A 24,182-nucleotide genomic window follows, 5' to 3' on the forward strand; every position below is an offset into this window, starting at 1 on the left:
ATCCTTACAAAATAAGAGCAAGGACCCAAGAGTCCCCAGTGTTTGTAGTTCAGGGGTCCAGAGTTGGGGTGGGTAGGCCTCGTGGGTCTTTTTAAACACTTTTCACAGTCACAGAGACTCAGAATCCCCAGTCCATATTCACGAAGTCTGCTCTCTCTTTACCCACAGGCGTCTTTGTCCTGACTCAGGTGATTAACTGGTTCCGAACCATCCCGCTCACCTTCAAGGACCAGTTCATCATCGCCTACGGAGGGCTCCGTGGCGCCATCTGCTTTGCACTGGTGTTTCTCCTCCCTGCTACTGTGTTTCCCCGAAAGAAGCTGTTCATCACGGCCGCTATTGTCGTTATATTCTTCACTGTCTTCATCCTGGTAAGTGTAGCTTCCTTCTAGAAAAGTCTCTTTCTTCAGCAGGAGATGTGCAAGTTCTGAATACCAATTACCCAGATGAACGCTGTCCGTGGTGTAAGTGCATTGACGCTCCAGGAGCCAGGCGAACAGGGAACATGATATTTCCTGTCAGGGTTCATGTGCTGGATTATGCAGGGCATTACAAGAGTCCAATTTGGTCACTTGGTCTCACAGAGGGAACGGTTATTTAAGGAAACTCAGCTCAGGAGTAGAGTTTACCACTGGAAACCAATGAACTGCACACTCTAATCCTCGTCGTTTGCCTTGCTCTCCAACCTAGTAAATGTACTTGCTAGGTGCTGATTGTGAGCCACGACCTTCCAGCAGCTACTTGATGCCTTGCTCCCCTGGAGCAGGGGAGTGGCGAGTCCAGCATGTGGTGGGCAAACAGTAAGCAACTTCATCAATATGCCAGCTCTCAGATTATAATTCACGCATATTCGTTCAGCAAAGATGTATTTGTCTTGCGTTCTATGACAGGCACTGCTTTTGGAATTTAGGATTCTTCCTGAGCAAAATGATCTTGTCTTTGCAGAACTTCCTTCCATTCTTGTCAGAAGTTAGGGGAGAAACCTGATAGTAATGCATGGGATATACTTAAAGAGAGAAGATACTACACAATAAATGAGACAGGTATCAGGAATGGAGAGGGAACCATAGACAGAGAGCAGGTTACAATTCTAAATTGATATTCACAGAAGGGAAAGATTATGACATTTGCCTGCAGGAGGCAGACACATTATCCAAGCTCAGGAACATTCTAGGCACACACACCGGGGAAGATCTTTTTTCCTAAGCAAAATGTTCTGGGCTGGAGTATAGGGTGGTCTAGAGTAACATAGAATACATGGCGGAAACTTGCATTATTTGGGGCTGTGAAGAGCTTTGCTCTTCTGCAAGGAAGGCGACACAAAGTAGAGACCAAGGAAGACTGCATACAAACCCTGATGGTGGCCAGAAAAGGAGTAAAATCCCAAGGTACATTCTGAATGCAGAGCCTGCAGGATCTCTCAAGATGTGACATCTGTGTGTGTGTGCGGAGGAGGAGGAGGAGGAGGAGGCTTTGGTGATTCCCAGGGCTGATGCCTGAGTGAGAGGAATGGCCTTGCCCTCAAATGAGGAGGGAAGGTCTGTGCTTGAAGGACACCAGAACTAGGGGGTTATCAGTTCAATTGCAAGCTTATTGGACTCAGCGTATCCATGAGACTTATAAGTGTAGACACTGATGGAGCAGGTATTAAGAGTTGAGGTTCAGTAAAGAGGGCAGTCCTCGGGGGATGCTATCTGAAGCCACAAAATGGAACAGATTGCCCAGAGAGTGAAGTTTTATAGCAAAGAAACAGAGGATACCATGGGTGAGCGCTGAGGCCACCTGACCTTAAGGTCTTGGCCGAGAAGGAAACAGTCACAGAAACTAGCGTAAGAAGGATTCCATCCTGTCTAAGCATCTGTATATGTTTCCTAGATACCTTACCCAGAGCATCATATGCAGTATTAGCTCCTGTAACTCTCAGAACCATTCTTGCCACATAATCCCAAGAGCTTAATACTCCTGGTTGTCAGATAAAGGAAGTGAGGCCCAGAAACTGGAGTTAACTAGTTTTGTGAAATTGATCAGCACTGGGGGGTAGGGGTGGGGGGGTTCTTTACCACGAGATGAGACCCTGCAAAAATAACAACAAAAAAAGAGACAGGTGTGCAAAGAGTCCTCAGCATTGCAGTACACACAGATTCTTACAGTCCGTTCTCCACAAGGCAGCTCAGCTTTGTGTGTGCTCAGACCTCCCAGCATGAGACTGGGCTCTGTGGAATCTTGGCCATGGATGCTCAGGATACCCTGGTAGGTTGAGATGACACTTTTCCTTACAGTCTTTGTCATCCATACCTCTATAGATCCCTTCAGGGGCTACCATAGGGTGGTGAGCATGCCATGTGTCAGGTTAGAGCTTTCCTATGTGTGACATCTCCTCTTGTCCTCAAAATAATCTGAGATGAAGACCAGCATCACCTCCCAGGAGCAAACTCATTCTCAGAGAAGAAGATGAGCCCAGGGTGAAGTATTGAGCCTGAGCCTGACCAGAGCTGCAAAAATACCAAGCCCCTTCTGCTCAGTACTCCTAATGCACTGAAAGAGGCAGCAGTCACTCTGCTACAGCTATATGTGAGTGATGGTGGGAATGTGTGCAGAGAAAATCATTGGAAATTCTGTTGTGTTACCATCGCCCAGTATGTGCACACAAACCCACCTATACATCCATACTTTGATATAGCCTATTTTAATGTTCTATTTCTTTGAAGGATTTCTGTTGAGGCAAGGCACAAGTACACACATTGGCTTGGAACAAGTCTGTCAATATCTTTGTGTTCTTCTCTCTGGGTCAATTAGAGATCTTCAGGGATGAGAGCCTTCATGGAGCTGTTGCCTTCATTGGTTAAAAAAAAAAAATGCTTTCTGGGATCCTCTGGATCACCCACCCAAGGTTGAGTACAGTGACCTATTTTTATACTGAGTACAAGGAGTTTGTTGTAAAATGACGGGGAAATATGAGACAGCATACAAGTGAATGAACAGTGTAGTTTGTCCAACACTGTACTTGAGGTTTGTGTGTTCTGTGTAGCTCCACGGAGTATACTGGCAGCTCAGTAGTTCCGTTTGCTCTAGTTTCGCCACACAGGAGACTGGGGCTTTCAGTTCTTGAGCTATGACATCACTGGCAAAGCTTCTCAACTTCCTGTTTTGTGTACATACTATTACTGATCACAGCGCACATGGGCAGTACTTTCATTTCCATGACAGTTGTATTATAGTATTAAGATTCAAATTGGCTTGAACTCGCCCCTCCTTAAATGTGGGAAGACATGACACATCTTCTGTGCACTGTGGGGAGGAATGCCACCCTGATTTTATCGTGTCTCTTCAATGTCTGGAACATTTGTGCCAAGACATTCAAGTTGCTCCTTATACAGCTGGGGATAAAATATAATAGGAAGCAATTTTGCCACCTAGATTTCTACTCCTGCAGTGACCTAGGGCAGAATACATGCAGATATAGAGGGGCTGGAGATGTCCCTGTGATTCCAAGACCTGATGATTACCTTGCCATCATCACCCTAGGCTCTCCCAATTTTACAGTGTACAATACCAAGGGGCTTCCCTCCTCCTCCTGGAACAGATGCCCTCACCTCTGAGTATCAGACACAAATAGAATCACATCACCCAAGTGGGATGGGGAACTAGGTCACTGGGAAAGGACCACAGTCCCCAGCACAAGTTTTCAAGAGCCTGTAATACAAAGCAATCCCCTGCCCCAGACATCACAGGCTAGGTGCAATTATAGAACGCAATTGGCATGACTCTATAGAAAGACACTAACTCCAGACAGGGCTCATCAGACAAGCTTAATTTTTCAGTCACTAGTCTCATCAAACATAAAAATATATGCTTACACTCAGAACATCACATATGAAAAGAAAATTACTATGAAATAGAAACCATCAGTCATAAAATATATGCATAGATGATCGGTATTAACACATTAGTACAGAGTTATCAGTAATAATTTTGGTCTATTTGTGGTTGAGACTCAATCAAGAAAAATAGAAAATTATCAACTACCTACATTATATGCTTTTGCATTCACTTTGCTTTTTAATTGGTGTGTTTTGTGTTAGACAAAGTCTCACTATATAGCATTGCCTGGCCCAGTATTCCCTTTGTAGACAAGACAGACCTCACATCCATAGAGCTCTGGCTACCTCTACCTCCTGAGTGATGGGATTAAAGACAGGTATAATATGTATGGATATTTGGTGTTTAATATTACAGACAAGCTTGCCCTTTTGACTTATAACAAACTGGAAAAGGAAACTATATTTATCTATCTGCTGACTTGCAGCTAATTGTCTACAGATCAGCAACAGCCCCAGGCAACGTGCTATGCCCAACAGCACCATCCTGGACTTTCATGTCCTATGCCTTGGCATTAACAATGACACTACAGTAAACTTGTAGGACTTGAGACACAGTGGGCAGATGATATTGTCCACAGAATCTTTGGTTAGCAAGCTCTTTGTGGAAGTTATTATGAATATAAGATATGAATGATGGTTGATGAATCTAAAGTGTGAAGGATAGGATATCAGCTAGCATCTGGGCTGAAGGAAGAGCTTACACAAAGATGCTGATGCAGGAAATGTACAGAACATCATGGATAACCCAGGTGAGTACACTGAAGCAGCCAGATGGAGGCAAATATTGCTGAGTTCAGAATGCTCAGGTAGAGTGTGCCTTTAACTGAAGAATACTAAGAAGTGCTTGTTAGCAAGGAATTGTTTTGACAGGCATCCCTTGCTCTTTGATGGGAGAGTGAAATATGGGAGACAAAAATGGAAGCAGGGAGACTCACATGGGTAAAGTGTAAGGCTCCTGATGGAGAAGAAGGGACTCAGTCAACAGGCAGTAGGAGCCATGCATCGGCTACTTTGAGTATGGTGAACGTGTCAAGCTAACTAACCCTCTGGTGAAGGTGCATTTTAGGGGTCAGTATTTAGACCATGCTAGTGCACACAAAGCCAGTCTTTCCCATTATAAGCTAGAGGATCACTTGATCAAACTCATTCTGATAGCCATGTGGAAGGAGTGGCCATAGTTCTTCATAGTATACTAACATTCCTTTTGTGTTCCAGTGTGTGCACACCAGTTGGCTATGGCCACCCTGCTCCTTCCCAAATTTCTCTCACCACTGTTTCTCTAGTGACACAAGACACACATGCCCGTACATGCACACACATGCCCATGCATGCATGCACATGCCCATACATGTACATACATGTCCATGCATGCACACAGAAATGTACACTGACATCTTTCAAAAAGAAGAACAGATCCATGAGATAAATCTGGAGAGAAATCTTAATGAGTTATGAATAATGGTAAGAATAGCTAGTGACAAATATATGCAAACACATCCATATCTGTGCCTTTCAAGGAAGATATCTAGTCTCTTACAGATGGCAGCTTTTATGTTGCTGGGCCTATTATCAAGAATTAAAAATTATTTCTTTGTATATGGATGTTTTTAATGTGTGTGTGTTTGTGTACCACATGCATGGCTGGTACTCTCAGGGGCCAGAAGATGGAATCAGGTGCTGTGGAAATGGAGTTACAAATCGTTATGAGCTGCCATGTGGGTGCTGGGAATGAAACCCTGGTCCTCTGTGAGAGTAACCTGTGCCCTTAGTGAATGAACTGTCTTGCCAGCAGTTCCCATTATCAAAGTTTAAGATCTGTTTCCCTCTCCTTACATCAGAATTTCTTGAATGACAAATTCCTCCAGCCTGATACATCATTCTGGCTGTCTTCAAAAGCAGGTTATGCGTGACATGATTTATTATTTATCATAACTTGTCATGATAATTTAAACACTGCTTAAATCATGCTGCTAATTTGAGTAACACATTACACTGCCTTTGAACGCAGCATTACTTATGAATCTACAAATGAGCAGTCTCAATGTCTAGACATTTGAGTTCATTTTTTTCAACAAAGTAATGTTTCAACCAATAATATTATTTATATACAATGTGAGCAACACATTATGTTCTAAAATTGTATTAGAAGTTGGAGTCTGTGAGGAGCACAACAAAAAAGAGGCCAATCTGATCTGCTCTTTTGACCTCATTCCATGTATGTTCTATCAGCCTCAGTTTACCTAGCTGTAGGATGTAGATTGTGGGGCCTCTCTCTCAGGTATTATAGGGGAATATGTATAAACAGCGGAATACCTGACATAGAGTTTTGATCTCATGATTTCATGTAAAATGTTAGGCTAAACAATAATAGAAGAGAAAGGTTGGCATCATTCAGTCCTTATTCAGTTACTCCTACAGTCATGTAGAAGATCCCAAGAATCCTACAAATCTGTCCAGAAGCTACCTGCAAATGAGTGAACTAAATGTAAAACCAACCCATCAGCTCTCTGTCGCCATTGCACGTCGATGACGTAATTCTCATTCTTGTGCAGACTGTGAGGCAAGCAGGTGGGTACTGACACCAGCCTGATGGTTCAAAGACAGAAGACTTTATTATTCATGGCAGAAGTGATAGCCAGAATATTGTGTCAATTTCCCTTAGCCCTTGGTTCCATGAAAGTGGCACAAAGGGCTCATGAAGGACAGATGCCTGTGTAATGGCCTGCTTTACGGGAGGGGTATGGAGCTTAGGAATTTATCACTGTCTGTGAAGGGTGATGTTATTTTATTTCTCAAGATTGTTCTTCGCTCACGCCCTCAGGAATGCCCCTGATAAAAATCCCTTTGTACATGCAGAAGCATGGGGATGCTTAGGGCCCATTTACCCTTAGTGATAAATATTTGATGGTGTTGCCTGCAAAACAGAAGTGATAGTGCTCGCTATCAAATAGATGGTGTGAGGCCCCCTACCATGTGGTTTCTTTTGTTAAATAAACTACCATATTTAATTAACATTGCCAACTGGGTAGGATTCCCTAGACATCGGGATATTTAACATAGTCTAGATAAAATGAGTAGAAAGACCCATTTAGAAAGGAAGAAAGAAAGAAAGAAAGGAAGGGAGAAAGAAAGGAAGGAAGGAAGAAAGGAAGAAAGGAAGGAAGGAAGGAAGGAAGGGAGAGAGAGAGAGAGAGAGAGAGAGAGAGAGAGAGAGAGAGAGAGAAAGAAAGGAAGAAAGAAAGGAAGAAAGGAAGAAAGGAAGGAAGGAAGGAAGGAAGGAAGGAAGGAAGGAAGAAAGAAAGAAAGAAAGAAAGAGAGGAAGAAAGAGAGAGAGAGAAAGAAAGGGAGGAAGAAAGGAAGAAAGAAAGAAAGGAAGAAAGAAAGAGAGGAAGAAAGAGAGAGAGAGAAAGAAAGAAAGAAAGAAAGAAAGAAAGGAAGGAAGAAAGAAAGGAAGAAAGAAAGAGAGAGAAGAAGAAAGAGAGAGAGAAAGAAAGAAAGGAAGAAAGAAAGAAAGGAAGAAAGAAAGGGAGAGAAAGAGAGAGAAAGAAAGAAAGAAAGAAAAAAAGGAAGAAAGGAAGGAAGGAAGAAAGAAAGAAAGAAAGAAAGAGAGAGAGGAAGAAAGAGAGAGAGAGAAAGAAAGAAAGAAAGGAAGAAAGAAAGAAAGGAAGAAAGAAAGAGAGAGAGGAAGAAAGAGAGAGAAAGAAAGAAAGAAAGAAAGAAAGAAAGAAAGAAAGGAAGAAAGAAAGAAAGGAAGAAAGGAAGGAAGGAAGGAAGAAAGGAAGGAAGAAAGAAAGAGAGGAAGAAAGAGAGAGAGAGAAAGAAAGAAAGAAAGGAAGGAAGGAAGAAAGAAAGAAAGGAAGAAAGAAAGAGAGGAAGAAAGAGAGAGAGAGAAAGAAAGAAAGAAAGGAAGGAAGGAAGGAAGAAAGAAAGAAAGAAAGGAAGAAAGAAAGAGAGGAAGAGAGAGAGAGAAAGAAAGAAAGAAAGAAAGAAAGAAAGAAAGAAAGGAAGGAAGGAAGGAAGGAAGGAAGGAAGAAAGAAAGGAAGGAAGGAAGGAAGGAAGGAAGGAAGGAAGGAAGGAAGGAAGGAAATTCTATGGAAACAGCTTAGGATGTGAAGAGAACTGTGAAATTTATTGCTCAGTGTTTTAAACTGAGTAATCAGAGTTAATTTAGTGATGAACAACTAGAGGATTGTTGGGTCTGTGCAGTGGGGGCTGGGAGGGGAATAATTTCTTCATAGCTATGTAGGATTTGTGATCTGGAATTCATGATAGAGGCTTTCGAGATGGGAGACCCCAACTGAGGAGTTGTCTGAAATAGACACCTTTTAAAGAATGAGATGGGGGAGAAATAGGAGGAAGAGGAAGAAGAAGGGGAAGGGGAGAAAGAAGAGGAAGAAGAGGAAGAAGAGGAAGAAGAGGAGGAAGAAAAGGGGACGGGGAGGAAGAAGAAGAGGAAGAGGAAGAGGAAGAGGAAGAGTGTTCTGAGGGCAGAGCCTAGACACCCAACATTAATTGATAAATTGTTGAGGAAGCTGGATAATCCCAGGAGAGTGAACACAGTGGCTGGTGAGGAATGAAGTGTGGGGGTGGGGAGGCAGAAGCCAAGTGGGAAAGAGTCTGCAGAGAGCAGTCCATGACCTTAGGAAAAAGCAACAGCATCCTGAATGAGGAGTGCCCGTGCTGACAGGAGCACTAAGATGAGGGTGACCCTGGGACTAACCAGATCCAAAAGAGAGACACTAAGGGCAACGATCTGCCAAGAGAGGATGAAAGGCTTGACAAATGTGACTCTCCTTCCAGTTTTTGTAAGATGAGAGCTTCAGCCGCACATTTGATTGTAGAAAGTGTTTCTTTCAGTGTGCTTACAGAGTCCAAAGACAGACTTCTGGTATACCCGTATATTACTCACAGTGCCTTAGTCACTTGAACTTGAAACAGCTTCTGGTCTCATACTGAACCTGAAACTCCTATTGTTTTGGGGTAAGCTGGAGGCCAGCAAGCACAGCCTTATTATTGATGTATGTGGCTATGCCTGACTGTTTCCATGGGGTCTGAGGATCTGAATTCAGCTCTTTATGCTTGTGTAGTAGGAATTATTACCCACTGAGCCATCACCCCAGGCAAACAGTGATAGTTTTTATACATACATTTTTTTTTTGAGTCTTCAAGGGAAATCCTTGCTAACTCAGCATGGAAATATTAGAAGCCCATCTTTGTCAGTATTAATTCCACAAATAAGAACTTATTTTTTTCCCTGCAAATGGACCAAAAGAATGCTTATTTTGCTGGGCGGTGGTGGCACACGCCTATAATCCCAGCATTTGGGAGGCAGAGGCAGGCGGATTTCTGAGTTCAGCCTGGTCTACAAGGTGAGTTCCAGGACAGTCAGGGCTACACAGAGAAACCCTGTCTTGAAAAACCAAAAAAAAAAAAGAATGCTTATTTTAACCAAACAACAGGTTAGGTTTTCTCTGCTTTTCTCTCATTGGTGGCTTGAAGCAGATATAGAAAAAGGTAGGACTGTTACTCCCAGTAATTCTCTATCCTTCCTGTTAGATGACTCTGAGGAGGACTCTGTGGTGCTGTATTTGTTATGCCAAACTTGAGTGACAGGTGAGGATTTCTTTGCACTTTGCAAAGAGATTTTTTCCCCCATAATTTGTTGCAAGACTCTGGATTACATTTTAACTTTTTCATCCTCCACAGATAGTAACAAGCTATCTTATTCTTAGAAGTTCTAGCCAACAGCTTCCTGTGTAACCTAAATTAGAAATTTTCCAAAGGGATAAAATAGGTGTCCCATCAGAGGTATCGTCTCTCTGTCCTTCCAAACCAGAGCCTTTGGCTCACGTAATTAAATATCCTGATTGGTCAGACAAGGCATGCACACAGGCCACATGCTCTTCTTCCAGCTAGATGCCCAAGAAAGGACAAGAGAGAGGGAGAGGAACGGATCAGTGTCTCACGAGTGATTTCTATTCGGCATGATCCAGCTGAAAGCAGTTCCCAGAGATAAACATGTACTTAAAGGAATGTGATTTTAATTAGATGAACAATCTTTCAGTTATTAATTGTGAACTTAAATGCGTTATACTTTTACCAACTTGAGCTGATCTGGGTTTCCACACTCCCTTCCTGAATTTGGTCAATGTGATTTACTCATTAGGTTCATTGACTTTCAGTCTGCCTAGCCAGTTGGCATCAACATCAGGATTGGAGATACCCATTCTGACTTTCATATACCGTGATTCCAAATACAGGATTTTCCCTTTAACTTACTGAATAAATGCTGAAAGGGGGAAGGAACGTGTGTAATAGCAATTTATGTCTTCAGAATAGGCTAGACATTTTCAAGGTTGAGAATTACACTGGATTTCTTGTTTTAATCTGGAGCTCCTAGCATACAGAAGATCAATGGGACATGAAACTCAGTGAGGTCACCATCTCTGAAAATCACAATTGTGTTTCATTTGTTTTGCATATGTTAAAAATTCTAGAACGTGTTGATTGGGAAACTGTTATTAGCACCTGTGTGATTTCCAAGTGGCAGACTGAAATGTAAATATGACATAAGAGATGTCTCATACCAAATTTAGTTGGAATTGGTTTTCACTTAAGAAGGTTAAGAAAAAAAGGAAAGAAAGAAACATACTAGAAAAATGCTTCCACTGGATCGACAGAACAAAACTTTGAAACAAAACTTTGTGTGCACATAGAGGTATTATGTAATCAAAACCATTCTTTTTTAATTAATAAATGTATATATTTACTTTACATCTTGATAGCAGCCTCCTCTCCCTCATCTCCTCCCAACTATTCCCCCTTCCCCTCCTCCTATCCATTCCTCCTTCCTTTTTCTTCAGAAAAGAGAAGGCTTCTCGTGAATATTCACCAGCCTTGGCATGTCAAGTTGCAATAAGACTAGGAGCATCTTCTCCTTTTGAGGCTAGACAAGGCAGCCCAGTTAGAGGGAAACTAACAACAACAACAGCAACAAACAAAGGCAGGTAACAAAGTCAGACAGCCCCTGTTCCTGTTAGGAATCCCACATGAAGATCAAGCTATACAACTGTTGCATATGTTTAGAGGGCCTAGGTCAGTTTCATGCATGATATTTGGTTGGTGGTTCAGGCTCTGTGAGCTCCTATGGGCTCAAGTTAGTTGGTTTTGTGGGTTTTCTATTTGTGTCCTTGACCCCTCTGGCTCCTACAGTCCTTCCTACCCCCATCTTCTGTAGGACTCCCTCCAAACTCCATCTAATATTTGCTCTGGGTCTCTGCATCTGTTTCCATCAGTTACTGGGTGAAGCCTCTCAGATGACAGTTCTGCAGATAGGCTCCTATCTGCATGTACAGCAGAGTATCATTTACAGTGTCAGAGGTGGACTCCCTCTCACAGCATGGTCCTCAAACTAGACCAGTCATTGGTTGGGCATTCCCTCGATTTCTGTCAGAACAATTTCAAAAGGCTAAAGCAAGCTAAGAGTTTTCACAACCGCAATTTTAGCAATTGAGAGGCTGAGGCAGGAAGATTGATAACAATGTAAAAGCTAGCCCAGGTTACATAGTGAGTTCCAAGCTACCATGGGCTTGTCTCAACTCAACATCTAAATACAGGTGAAAAGTGAGATGGAAATCAAGTAGCATACAATATACTTCAACATAGCTGCCCCCCTCACCAAGAAAACAATCCATCTCACACATGCAGCTTTCGTGCTATGTATCCCCAAGCAAGAACCTGGTGCTCTTTCCACACAGCACCTCTCCTGCTTCTTTTGGTGCCAATTTCACACCATATATGTGTCCTATCTGATAGATTGTTTTGTGTCTACAAATTCCCCTTTATTTTCATTTTTGAAAAAATAATTCTGGTCACCTTTTCTCTTGTAGGTTATTTAGATTGCCCAAGGCCTGTTTCACATCTGAATATTACATTATCATGTTGTGTTGTGTGTAGTCATTGGTTAGGAAAAGATGTCATTATAGTCTATTCATCCAATTTAAAGCTTTAAATGTATTTTTAGATTTCAAATCTTTCTAATATTCTTCAGTTAAATTTTGCCATTCTCCATTATAGGGGTTTTATGCAATTGTCATAAGGCTTTGTATATATGAATATAAAAACATAGAATGTATCTATGTGTACATAGTTTCTCCCAGTGTATATGCCATATTATATAGTAGTATATATTAGTTACACAAGCATACCCTGTAGCAATAATATGATGTAATACATCCTAAAATAAACATTGCTGTTTATGTGATTATTGTTTATACTTTTTAAGGGTTGGACCATGTGTGTTGATTTTCTTCTAGTCACTTTTCTTGCTGTTTCCATAGGGAAGGGATCTCCTAAACTTTAGATCAAAGATACAAACTGTCCATCAGCAAGGTATTCTTGCCACTTTGTTGTCAGCACTTCCTGCCTTTTCTCTTGTCTCTGTTTGGAGTGCAACCTGTGAATCTGTGCCTGACAGCAGAACCCAGTGCCCTCTGCTCTCCGTGCCTCTAATGAAGATGCGTTTAATGGTTCATTATGGAGCGAGGTGTTGACTGTGGAACTGTACATAGATCTTTGTTCCACATATGGAGTTTCCTTTATTCCCCTACTTTACTCCGGATTTGTCATTTTCTCAGGGTGAGCCCTGAGTGTGCGGAGCTCGCCCTTGCAATGTTTCCCACTGCTGCTCAGGGGCTCTCCTGTAGTCTCTGCCAAGAGGTGATGCCAGCACCTTTCAGGATTCTTGCTGAGCACTTGCTCAGTTTGAAGCTTCCTTGGAGCTCTCCATGAGTCTGGTTGTCACTCCTTTGGACTTCTTTGTGACTGTGTTGGGATAGAGATGACCTTCTTTTAGATACAGTCCTGGAACGGCGGACCTTTGCTGTCTATCTTCGTGTTCTCATGCCCAAGGCCCATGACAGGCACACAGAAGCAGCTTAGGGAAAATTGTCTCTGTAGTATGAGCAAATGGAAAAGTCACTGGAGAGTTTCCTCTGAATAACACAGCAAGTAGCCAGGTCCTCAGATCTTCATTATTTCTTACAGTTATCTTCCAATACTTTCCATTTCTGGCATCTGGTTTATGTTGGAATGGTCTTATGAAAATCAGATATCTGTGGAAAAGAAAAATAAGAATAACAAAATTTTGCATGTACTATTTTAACCCTTAGCAACAGTCTAGCTTTTGTTGGTGGTCGGTGATTCTTTTGAGATGATAAACTATGGTTCAGCCTTTTGCTTATGAGAAAAACCTTTACTTATGTACATATTTTCATGTAGGGAATAACCATCCGGCCACTGGTGGAATTTCTTGATGTTAAGAGATCCAATAAGAAGCAGCAAGCTGTCAGTGAAGAGATCCACTGTCGGGTAGGTGCTGACCAGGGATCAGCTTAATAAAGAAATTGTGTAGTAATGAGAGAAACCCCCTTGCTATTGTGCACTGCTGGAAAGGAAAGGGAAGAGGAGAAGGCTCAAGGGGATGGGGGAGGCCTCAGGAAGGTCTGTGATGGGAGGTAAACTCTTCATAACCCCATGATATCCAATCGAAGCCAGCTAAAGTCCTGAACCAGCAGAGAGAAAAGAAAACCTTCAACCTGAAAATGTTTCTATGAGCTATTTCTTGTCATTTTGAAAAAGATGATAAAAAAATAGGATGATCAAAGTAATGAAAATATTTCCTTAGGAATTGAAGATAAATGGTTAGCTGACTGCTTCCAGCACAACCAACTGTGTGTGTCCCTGGAGTTCGGTGTTGTGTCAGTGGAATTAAAAGGACCACTTGTAAGAAAAAGCCAATGATTAGCCTGTATTTCCTTCTCTTGTAGTTTTTTGATCATGTGAAGACTGGGATTGAAGATGTGTGTGGACACTGGGGTCACAACTTCTGGAGAGACAAGTAAGAGGCCAAGCAATGTTCTATCAAAGTGGCTCTTGGTCACTATTGGAAACAAAATATACAGGTCACTACTGGAAACATAATACATGTAGTTGTACTGTTTTTCACCCTGGGGATCCCCTGCTGTGCTACTGTGTGTCCTTTTATGGTTACTCTTAGCTATAGACGGGCATAATGAGACATGCTTGTGATCCCAGAACCCTAGAGTCTAAGGCAGGAGGTTCCACATGAACTCAAGGGCAGCCTAGGCTACTTAGTGACTGTGCCAACTATTGTAACAACATCTTCGCTACAGCAGAGTTATAAAATTGCTATACATGAGGCAGGAGCTTATTTCCCTATGTGAATAACATGAAACAGGAGACCCTGGCTTAGCAGATGAGAATGCCACTTCATGTTCCCATTAACTGGGCATGGCCTCCATACTCACCTTGGAGACAGAATTACACCTTCAATGTCATCTATTCCAGGGACAAGATGGAAGAAAGATCATCTTAAGACAGGACATCCTCTGCCATCATTAGCCAGGATCCTCAGAAGCAGTCAAATAGCTTTTCCATGCCATTCCTCACTGCAGAGGAACCAAGAGCTCCAGTCAATGAGTCAAATACTGTCTTTTCTGCCAGGCAGAGATTCACAGCACCAGGGGATAACAGTAAACCAAAAGAAGAAAAAATCATGAGCTTACATTGAGGGATTCATGTACCTGAATGTATAGGTGTACCTTTTATAGAAAGCACACACGCACACACACACACACACACACACACACACACACGCACCAACAGAAACACACACGCACATAAACACACATACAGATACTTCTTTTGTTGTAGTTTGGTTTGATTTTGATTTTGTTTTGTTTTGTTTTTGAGACAGGCTTTTTTTGTGTAGCCCTTGCTGTCTTGGAACTTGCTCTGTAGACCGAGCTGGCCTTGAACTCACAGAGATCCACCTGCCTCTGCCTCCCAAGTGCTGGGATTAAAAGCATGTGCCACCACTGTCCAGCCTGGATTTATTGTTATCATAAAGGCTCTGTGGTGGTCAGATACAATTTAGTACCTGTCTTGCTGGTGGTTATAAATTGAGGTGGGACCAGTTGACTAGATAGAGCAATAGATTGAGAAATGAAGGGATTCTGACAGCTGCATTTGAAACATGGGGCCCAGGAGCCATCCTTCATCATCAAATGGGAGCCCATGGTGGGTAACAGAAACAGCCATGCTGGCAATGTGACTAATGCTACCAGCAGGCCCCTTTTTGTACAAGGTGATCTATGAGCATTTGTGCACATATTGCTGGCTAGGCCAGACATCTCAAGAGAGAGAAAAAAAGCAGCATTTAAGCTAGAACATTAAGTCAGAGAGAGACATTCTAGACCATATTGAGATATTTCCTCTTGCTTTTCCTCTTTAACTGACTCACAGAAATTTTACTCCACTACTCACTTATTGATATAAACTTGGCCATTAACTGATCTATGTATTTAAGGTGGAAGAATTTGCATGCTTCTCTTTGCTCACACAACATAGTACGGTATTGGGCTATATATAATTATATATGTCAGGGCATCAAATTTTATAAAACAGAAAACAAAGGAATTATATAGTAAACAGGTGTATGTGGAGGGGTTGCAAGTGTGTGTGTGTGTGTGTTTGTGTGTGTGTGTTGTGTGCATGTGTGTGTGATTGGAAGTGGAGATATGGGAGAGAGCAAGCCTTCAGGAATGCATTGAGTTACAAAGACATTAGTGTCAGAGCAATTACAAAGCTTAAAGCATTGTTCATGTTCATGAACGTTAGAAGGTCCCCTGAGCTTAGTCTTATTTCATAAACTAAGGAGAGATGATTTCGTACAGGCAAAGTACCCTGTTAACCACCTGGGACCACAAGGTAATGAAGCTGTAAAACTCTGGACAAACTGCCATTTCTCTCGGGAAGCATTCTTTTTTCCTAGAGGTGGATTAAAGTTAGCCTTGTTCCCTCTTCAACTCTTTTGTCCAGTCTAGGAATTATGTGCAAATCAATACGACAGACTTTCTTCTCTTTCCCTGTTGTTTTATCTTCTCCCTCTCAAGTCTGTCTGTCACCTTTGTTGCTCTATAGACTCCTAGCAGCAGTCTCTCCACATGGTGAGCTGAGGGAGAGGCATACTGCAGACTGGCGAGTTTCCATTCAATCGCGAAGACTGGGAGGTTTCATTTTCCTCCCGTCCTTGTGCATCCAAAGACAGAGAATACAGACATGTGTAGGCACTCACTAGATCAGCAGCCCCTGGGCACATGTGGGAACAAGAGGTGACATCCTATTTGGCTTCCTATTGCTGTGATGGAGACCAGGCCCCAAAGCAACCTGTGGAGGAAAGGGATTCATTCATCTAACAGCTTCAGTGAACTATAAGGAGGGAGTCAGGCCAGGAGCTCAAGGCAGGAGCTCAGGGCACGAACAGGGAGAGACCTTGGAGAAGCATTGTTCCCTGCCTTGTCCCTAGCTCAGCCTGCTTTTCTCTACCACCCAGTAGCACATGTCTAGGAGTGACACAACCCACACAGTTGACAGTGTTCTGCTCCATTGATCAATAATCAGGAAAATGACAGTCTTATGAAAGCACTTTCTCAATTGGCGTTCCTTCTTCCCAGACAGCATTAATTTGTGTCAAAATAACAACAGCAGCAGCAGCAGCAGCAGCAAAAACCCAACCAGTGCCAAGAAGGGGGTGGTGAGGCTGAGATCATGTGGGTTTGAAGGGGAACCCAGGCGAAGGTCAGAGGAAATCCATGTGTCTCTGAGGTCCACAAACGTCTTTCAGGCAGGCCTTTCAAGGAATCCATAGCTGGACTGTGAGCATGAACAAGAGGAGTGCTGACATGTCTGGCTTGTCTCTGGGAGCAAATGTTGCTTTTCCGTGATGCTGTTCATCAGCAACAAAAAGTTTTGGTTAATTCACAGCATTTTACAACCCCATGTTAAATTCCCACACAAACTTCAAAACAGTTTCGTGATTGTCACCTGCACAATCATTGGGAAAGTGGATCTGGAACAGTGGGTGCTGACACAAGTTGTTTACATATCAATTATGAATCCCCTCTCAGGTGTGTACAGAGCCATGGACACCACCAAAAAGGAACATACAAAAAGAAGTTGTGATTTGAGTGTGTTGAGTATCTTTCCTTTATTCCAAAGCCTCGGTGTCACAGCACCTCATTGGCCCTAGAAGAGAATTCCTGAGGTGCTTGATTTGATGAGCTGAGAACAGAATGGAAGGTGACACAGTGGTGACATTGCTCTGGTGATATGAAAGGCAACACCCGTGTGGAGCTTGACAGAACGGGCCAGGGAGAAAGCAATAAGAAAACAGGCACTCCTCGTGTGGGAGAGAGCAGCTGCCAGTCCCATCTCTGTCACTCTCCCTTTAGTTTATCTCTGCTAAAAATCTAAAGCAATCATAGTCATATGAGAAGTGCTAGAGGCCTTGTATTACTGCGAAGAATCCTGGCTAGGTGAGCCTGGCACGAAATTCAAAATAAACATCGGAAAGAGTAGGCCCAGCCCTCTAATAGTAATGGGCCACTAGCACAGCACATTCAGGGTGGCTCCTTAATTATTCAGAGCCCTCCAGCACTCAGAACAAAGGAGCAGTGCCAAGAATGTGGGTGAATGTGGGCTTCCCTCACGGCACAGGTGTGCCAGCCAGTAAACCTCTTTGGGTCTACAGTGAATCAATGTTATATACCTATTTCTTTCTCAGCAAATATTTATTACCTATTGTTTTACTTATACGCTGGCATGTGGTGTTGCATAACCACATTCACAAAGCCAGCTGATCAAAATAGCAGTCATTTATTATTAACCTGTGCGAGTCTAGAAGCTGCACGTGGGCTGGGCTGGGCTGGGCTGAGCTTGTTCTTGCTCCTGCAGGGCGGAAGGTAGTCAGCTGATCCTGCCAGAGCTTGTCTCACATGGTGGAGGTAAATTAAAGACATCATTTATATCCTGTTCACCTTGGTTCATAGACATGATGGTGTGTGCCTAAGGTGGTGGGGACACGCAGGATCTGGGATTCCGTGGTGAGCCTCTTTGGTCATTGTACCAGTGAAAGACTCTTTGGCCATTGTGTCAGGAGGAGGCAATTCACCAAACCAGTAACGGTATTGATCACTGTGACTAGGAATAGGCAAAGGTCATCTAGACTATAACAGAAAGCTATTGTTGGATTTTGGCAGATCTAGATACAACAAAGCCCTGGGGCCAACAGATATGTCTATAATGCACAAGCTTAAACTATGTCTGGCTCAGTTCTCTGCATAGAGGGTACAGAGGTGACAAGAATCCCTGTAATGCCGATTTTACCTTTGACTGCAAGAGATGGACTGTAAGATGAATAAGACAACTACATACCCTGCTAGAGAATGATAGCTGCCTGGTAGAATAATACATCTGGGCAGGGAGAGGGGAGATGAGGTTCAAAGGAGTGGGAACAGGGGGAAGTGGTTGCCTTTGGACACATAGCACACAGAGGTCTGGCTCGCTGAGGTTCCTTTGTAATAACTATGGCTGAATGTTACAGAAAGACGTAAAGGCTACATTAAAAAAAAGCATTTCTAGTAGATGGGACAATGACTATAAAGACCCTCAGAGTACAAGTGCCTAGGAGCAGAGGTAGGAGGGACCCCACGTGGGTGGTAGCTAGTCTCCTGAAGGCATTTCCAGAGACTCTGGTTCCTGTGCTGACAATACACTCCAGGGGCAGGGACATCTAGTAGGTGCCCAAATCAGTATCAAAGTCCAGGAGGAAAAAAAAAAAGCACAATAGCATCTGGGACCATAGTGACTGCACTAGAGGTGCTGAAAAGTGACCAGGCTTTTGTATATATTTAGATGGTGATCACTGACCGAATGGTATGGAATGTTAGTTGGCAGGGGCTGCCATCATGAAGCTGTACACAATAGAAGGGTCAAACAGCAGAAATGGGTTGTCTCACTTTTATGAGGAATATAAAGTCAAACACAGGATGTGAACAGGGGCTGTTCACCTCGAGGGCTTTAGGGAAAGAGGTGTTGCCCTTTGCTTGCAGAGGGTTCTGCACTCAGATTCTTCACGCTCATGTCTCCTTGAGCTTCTGTGTGTAAGGATGTCCTTCTTACCAGTGTGGCACTCACACTGAGGGAACCCCACTCTAATGACATCATATCACCTGAGTCACATTTGTGAAGACCACTAGGACTCAGGAACTTGACATGGGAACTTTATCCCACGTCATGGAAGGGAAAGATTGCACAGGATGTCAAAGAGCTTGACCTGGTGGAGGCCAGGGGAGGGGCAGGGAGCTCAGCTCCACTCAGAGTTTGGACACTGGTTAGCTACATTATATATACGTGCATATATGTGCACACATAAAGCATATAGAAAAAGTCACATAGGGTAAGACTAGTTCTTTACTTTGGAGTGCTTTTCTTATTCAACGAGGTATTCATTAATTTAAACTCTGGGTTTACTTATTTGTAGGTTTAAGAAGTTTGATGACAAATACCTTCGGAAGCTTCTGATTCGGGAAAACCAACCCAAGTCCAGCATCGTGTCCTTATATAAAAAGCTCGAGATAAAGCATGCCATTGAAATGGCAGAGACAGGGATGATAAGCACCGTCCCCTCATTTGCATCTCTCAAGTGAGTACCACTTTGTCAAGGGAAACGAATGTAATAAGTATGCATTGGTATGGGTTTGAGATGTGTGATAGTAATAGTATTATAGTAACACTATACTATATCCATTATCATATACATATGTATATGCTGCATACAGGTATATATACTATAATGTAATATATATTAATTTTAAATGCTATATAATAACATGTATCATATATTATATACATTGTATAATACACACAATAATATATAGCATATATACATATAATATGTACATTATAGTATATAACATACAAAATATGTATTTATACTATATACTATATACCACGTAATATATAGTATGTACTATATACTATATAATGTATAATATTGTATATATTATGCAATGTGTATCATATATGATATATATGCTATCATATATAGTGTACATAGTATTACATATTATAAGCCATATGTATTATATATAGTGTATATATAATGTAATAAAATATAGTGGTATAGTATAGTATAATAATAATATTGTTGATGTAAATCCTAGAGTGATGGTTTAAGATCTCAAAACAGAGTTAGATTCTGGGTAAATGCCAGAGCTCTGGGTGTATACTATGCCTGTCATGTTTATGTTACATTGTGCTGTGTGTTTTGTTATACTGGAAATAGAAAGTTCAAAATCACAGTCATGTTTAGGGTGTCTGTGCCTTTGTCAAATTAGTTTTGGGAGGTTCAGTACCAGTTGAAAGTGAGTTAAAACTCTCTTAGCCTTGTCAAATGGGCTGTTCTCAAGGTGTGTTAGATTTGCTCCTATGACTGTACCCAGAGTGCATCTGTTTCCTTAGTGAGTACTCACAGCAGTGCACTTAGTTTTGGGGAAACACACATGGTTTCTGGATGCAGTGGTTCCCAGCCGTGGTTGAACATTGGAGACCCCTTGGGAGTATAAGTGACTATAAAGGCCTGGGTGTCACTCTGCAAGAACTCAATCCAGACTCCCTGGGTGGGACTTAATAAATTAAGTTAGATTTCTAACTGGACATGCGCTAATTCAATTTCTATTGGAACTGATGAGTCTGCATAACTTTCTGCTAGAAATAATGAATAGATAACGCTGTGAGTGAGTCTTTTAAAACTAGTCACATGAGAAGCTGTCTGTGGCAACATGTACCTGCAATCACAGGGTCCCAGGGACAAGGTCTCAGGAGGGCGAGCTCTAGGCCAGCCTGGGCTACAACACAAGACATTGGGTATGGGGAAGCATGACGCAATAGTTGAGCCTGGAACCTCATACACAGTTAAAGTTAACAGGAATGATTTTATTACTGAGATAAGTTTTAGAAACTTAATTATTGTAAAGCTGAATACTTTAAAAATGTTCAGAATGTTTGAAAATACTGAGCAATTCCTAATTGCTCCTTTTAAACTAATATGTTATTCTGAAGTGATGATGTTATAACGCTAAAGCTGGAATTAATGATTCTAAAGTACTTCACAAGGAAAAATACTTTTCCCCCCTAACCATTTTCAGTGACTGCCGTGAAGAGAAAATAAGGAAGCTCACGCCAGGCGAAATGGATGAAATTAGAGAGATATTATCACGGAATCTCTATCAAATCCGTCAGCGGGTAGGAAAAATTTATACATCAGAATACTTATTTTTTGCCTAAAAACATGCTTTTCAGCTGGGCTCCATGAGTGAGTTTCTCTGTAGATATCTGTCCTGGTGAGTGTCACAGGGCTCAAATCCCCCCTCCCCCCTTGTTCTCCCAGAATCCCATTCTGGAGCCTCGCTAAGTTCTCCCAGACACCTGAGCTGAAGTATCAGAGGCCCGGGGTTTCTGATGCTTTGGTTTTAGAGACAAAGGCTGATGTGCTGAGCAGGTGTGAACAGATGAGCTGCTTCTCTTATATATTAAAGCACATGTGGGTCTGGGGTCATACATAGCACAGCAGGAAAGAGGGTGCTCAGCCCTTGGAGAAGACCTCAGCTGTATTTCCAGCACCCAAGCAGGGTAACCCACAACTGCCTATAACTCCAGCTCCAGAGGGATCCAGTGCCCATACCCTGACACAGACACAGACATATAGAGATAATAAAATACTATCTTAAGAAGAGAGTCTTAAAGGGCTGGAGAGATGGCTCACTGGTTAAAAGCACTTACTGCTTTTCCAGAGGTCCTGAGTTCAATTCCCAGCAACCATACATGGTGGCTCACAAACATCTGTAATGAGATCTGGTGCCCTCTTGTAGTGTGTCTGAAGACTGCTACAGCGTACACATACAAATAAATCAACTCTTCATAAAGTGCTAGAATTTCTTTGTGTCTTCTGAGCTCCTTTTACAGTACTACCATCATTAACACCCTATTCTAATGATAGGCAAATGATATGTTAACAATATGCCAATAATCCAGGAGTTTCGCCCTTTGCCAAGAGTTATTTAGCACACAGCTTGTGTTCACTCCTTTGAGCCCCTCTCAATATTCTTGTTGTCTCCATTTCACAGATGAAGAAACAGAGGCATGCTCAGCCTGGCAGAGATCATCTCCATGTCCTCAGAGCCTATACCTGTAGACTTAGCGATCACCATTTCACCCATATTTGCCTTACCACCCCTTTCTCTATGTCCCTTTCAAGGGCAGCAGCCTTCTGTTTAAAATGAAACGAAACAATGGACGTTGTTTCCAGGATAATTTGGAGTCTCTACTGCCAAGCTCCCCTTTATCCAGCACGATTCTATCCATCCACCCACGTCAGACTCTCATGGAACAACAGATTCTCTGCTCAAGCCTTGCCCTGCTCAGGGTGTACTATCTATACTTAGAGCCAGCCCCTGCTTCCTGTTATCTGGCCGGTAGCCTCCTAGGTTTAGGTTCCTGTCAAGAACCATGCTATCCCAGCCCTGTTATAGATCAGATAACACGCAGAGCTCAGGCAGTGCGACTGGTTGAGCATTTGTTTTTATGGTTTTATTAGACTCAAATGTCCAACTAGGTAGTAAACTCCTCGAGACAGAAGTAGAATCTAAACCTCGCCACCTTTTTATTGGCCCGCAGGTCATTTGAGAACACGGGTTGAGATGTTCATTCCGATTCTATCGGGAAGTGAACTGAAGCCGTAACTATGCTGAATGTGGGATCTGGAGGGCCTTCATTTGGAGGTGAAAGTTGCTGGTGGTGATAGAGCATCTCACTCTGAGAGCCCTGAATTAGTCAGAAGGGCTGCTGCCACCAAGTGTCAGCACAGCTCAGGTTTATGGCTGCAGTCTCAGCTCAGTCGAGAACATGTTTGAAAGTGATGTCTGTTTTGCTGTCAGTCCTGGCAGAAACCTACAAAACACACAAGGTGTTTGCGAATTAAATTGTTTTTTCTAATTTACCAAGCCCACAGCCTTCAGTAAAGAAAAACATTCTCGCTGACTTACAAAAGAAGTAATTCTTTCAAAATCAGAGTGTTAACTTTGAGACGCTGGCTTTCAACTTTGGTTTTGTCTTAACAATGTAAAGTCAAGGAGAACCGATGGATCCTTTGGTAAAAATGTCCCATGTGCTTTTTGTCATTTTAGACCTTGTCCTATAACAGACACAACCTGACGGCAGACACAAGCGAGAGGCAAGCCAAGGAGATCCTGATTCGTAGGCGGCACAGTCTTCGGGAAAGTCTCAGGAAAGACAACAGCTCAAACCGCGAGCGCAGGGTAACGGCTACCCCCAGAGTCGCAGGACTTCCAAGGGCAGAGCCCTCAGCTGTTCCTCTCACCAGCTGACAGGAAGAATCTTTGGCACTGCTGGTTAAATGGCTGCCAAGGGCCAATTCCCAGCTACCCTGGGATGGAACAAATAATAAAATCTTTTTACCATGCATAGAGCCATACTCCTATAGCCCCAACAGCCCCAAAGGCTGAAGCAGGAGAACTGTTTGAGGCCAGCCTAGGCAATATAATGTGAGACATACCTTAAGAAAAGAAGACAAATAACAATTTATTCCTTTTATAGACTTTCTTTTGCTTTTGTTTCATTTACTTAAAATCTTATGTAACCCAGGCTGGCCTTGAACTCCCTATATAATTAGCCAAGGGTGCCTTTGAACTCCCAATCATCCTATCTCAAATACACAGGGTCCATAGGCCTGCCTGCATGGCTCCACCCATTTTATATTTAAAATCTAGTTTTGTCGTACAGATGTAGCTTCCGGCAGACAGTTGCTGGCATTTCTGTCATCTGAATAACACTTTCTATTTCTTTCACAGGCTTCCACTTCAACGTCCCGATATTTATCCTTACCTAAGAATACAAAGCTCCCCGAGAAGCTGCAGAAGAAGAAGAAGGTTTCAAATGCAGGTAAGGATTCTGCCCGGAGGAGAGACGCCTCCCCGCCTGTTTGTGGATGCTTATGAAACAAAACTGTCTCATTTTCTTCGTTAAGGATGAACCCAATCCCTTGTGAAGCTCAAGCAACAACAGGGTGTCCTGAGTTAGCACTGCGGCCTTATTGGACAGATGTCTGTGCATAGTATAAATAATCTAATCCCGTGGTTTTCTGAATGATCCTTTAATTATAGCAAAGGCAAGTCCTTTTACTGTGGACATGTTCAGCATCAAATACAAAGTTGTAAATAGAAAGATATACAGCATTTACATTCATACACTAATTCTAATGTATTTTCATGGAGTGGACCATAGATTTAACCTCCTTGTTTGATGGTAATCTCATGCACACACACAAGCTCTTCTCTGTAAACCACAGCACTACATTAGGA

The 24,182-nt window shown here is 42.5% G+C and overlaps 1 protein-coding gene across 1 annotated transcript in view; it reads left to right on the plus strand.

Moving 5' to 3' along the window:
- Positions 1-24,182, plus strand: part of Slc9a2 (solute carrier family 9 member A2) — an 84,091-nt gene that overhangs the window by 57,385 nt on the left and 2,524 nt on the right. Inside the window, exons 5-11 of the mRNA XM_021161822.3 lie at positions 169-371; positions 13,162-13,251; positions 13,710-13,780; positions 19,286-19,447; positions 20,952-21,048; positions 22,989-23,120; positions 23,673-23,763. Coding sequence (XP_021017481.1) covers positions 169-371; positions 13,162-13,251; positions 13,710-13,780; positions 19,286-19,447; positions 20,952-21,048; positions 22,989-23,120; positions 23,673-23,763 — 846 coding nt within the window. The remainder of the gene's footprint in view (positions 1-168; positions 372-13,161; positions 13,252-13,709; positions 13,781-19,285; positions 19,448-20,951; positions 21,049-22,988; positions 23,121-23,672; positions 23,764-24,182) is intronic.

The sequence above is a fragment of the Mus caroli genome, unplaced genomic scaffold (genome assembly GCF_978045245.1).
Source record: "Mus caroli unplaced genomic scaffold, Mus_caroli_1 scaffold_1, whole genome shotgun sequence".
Lineage (NCBI taxonomy): Eukaryota > Metazoa > Chordata > Mammalia > Rodentia > Muridae > Mus > Mus caroli.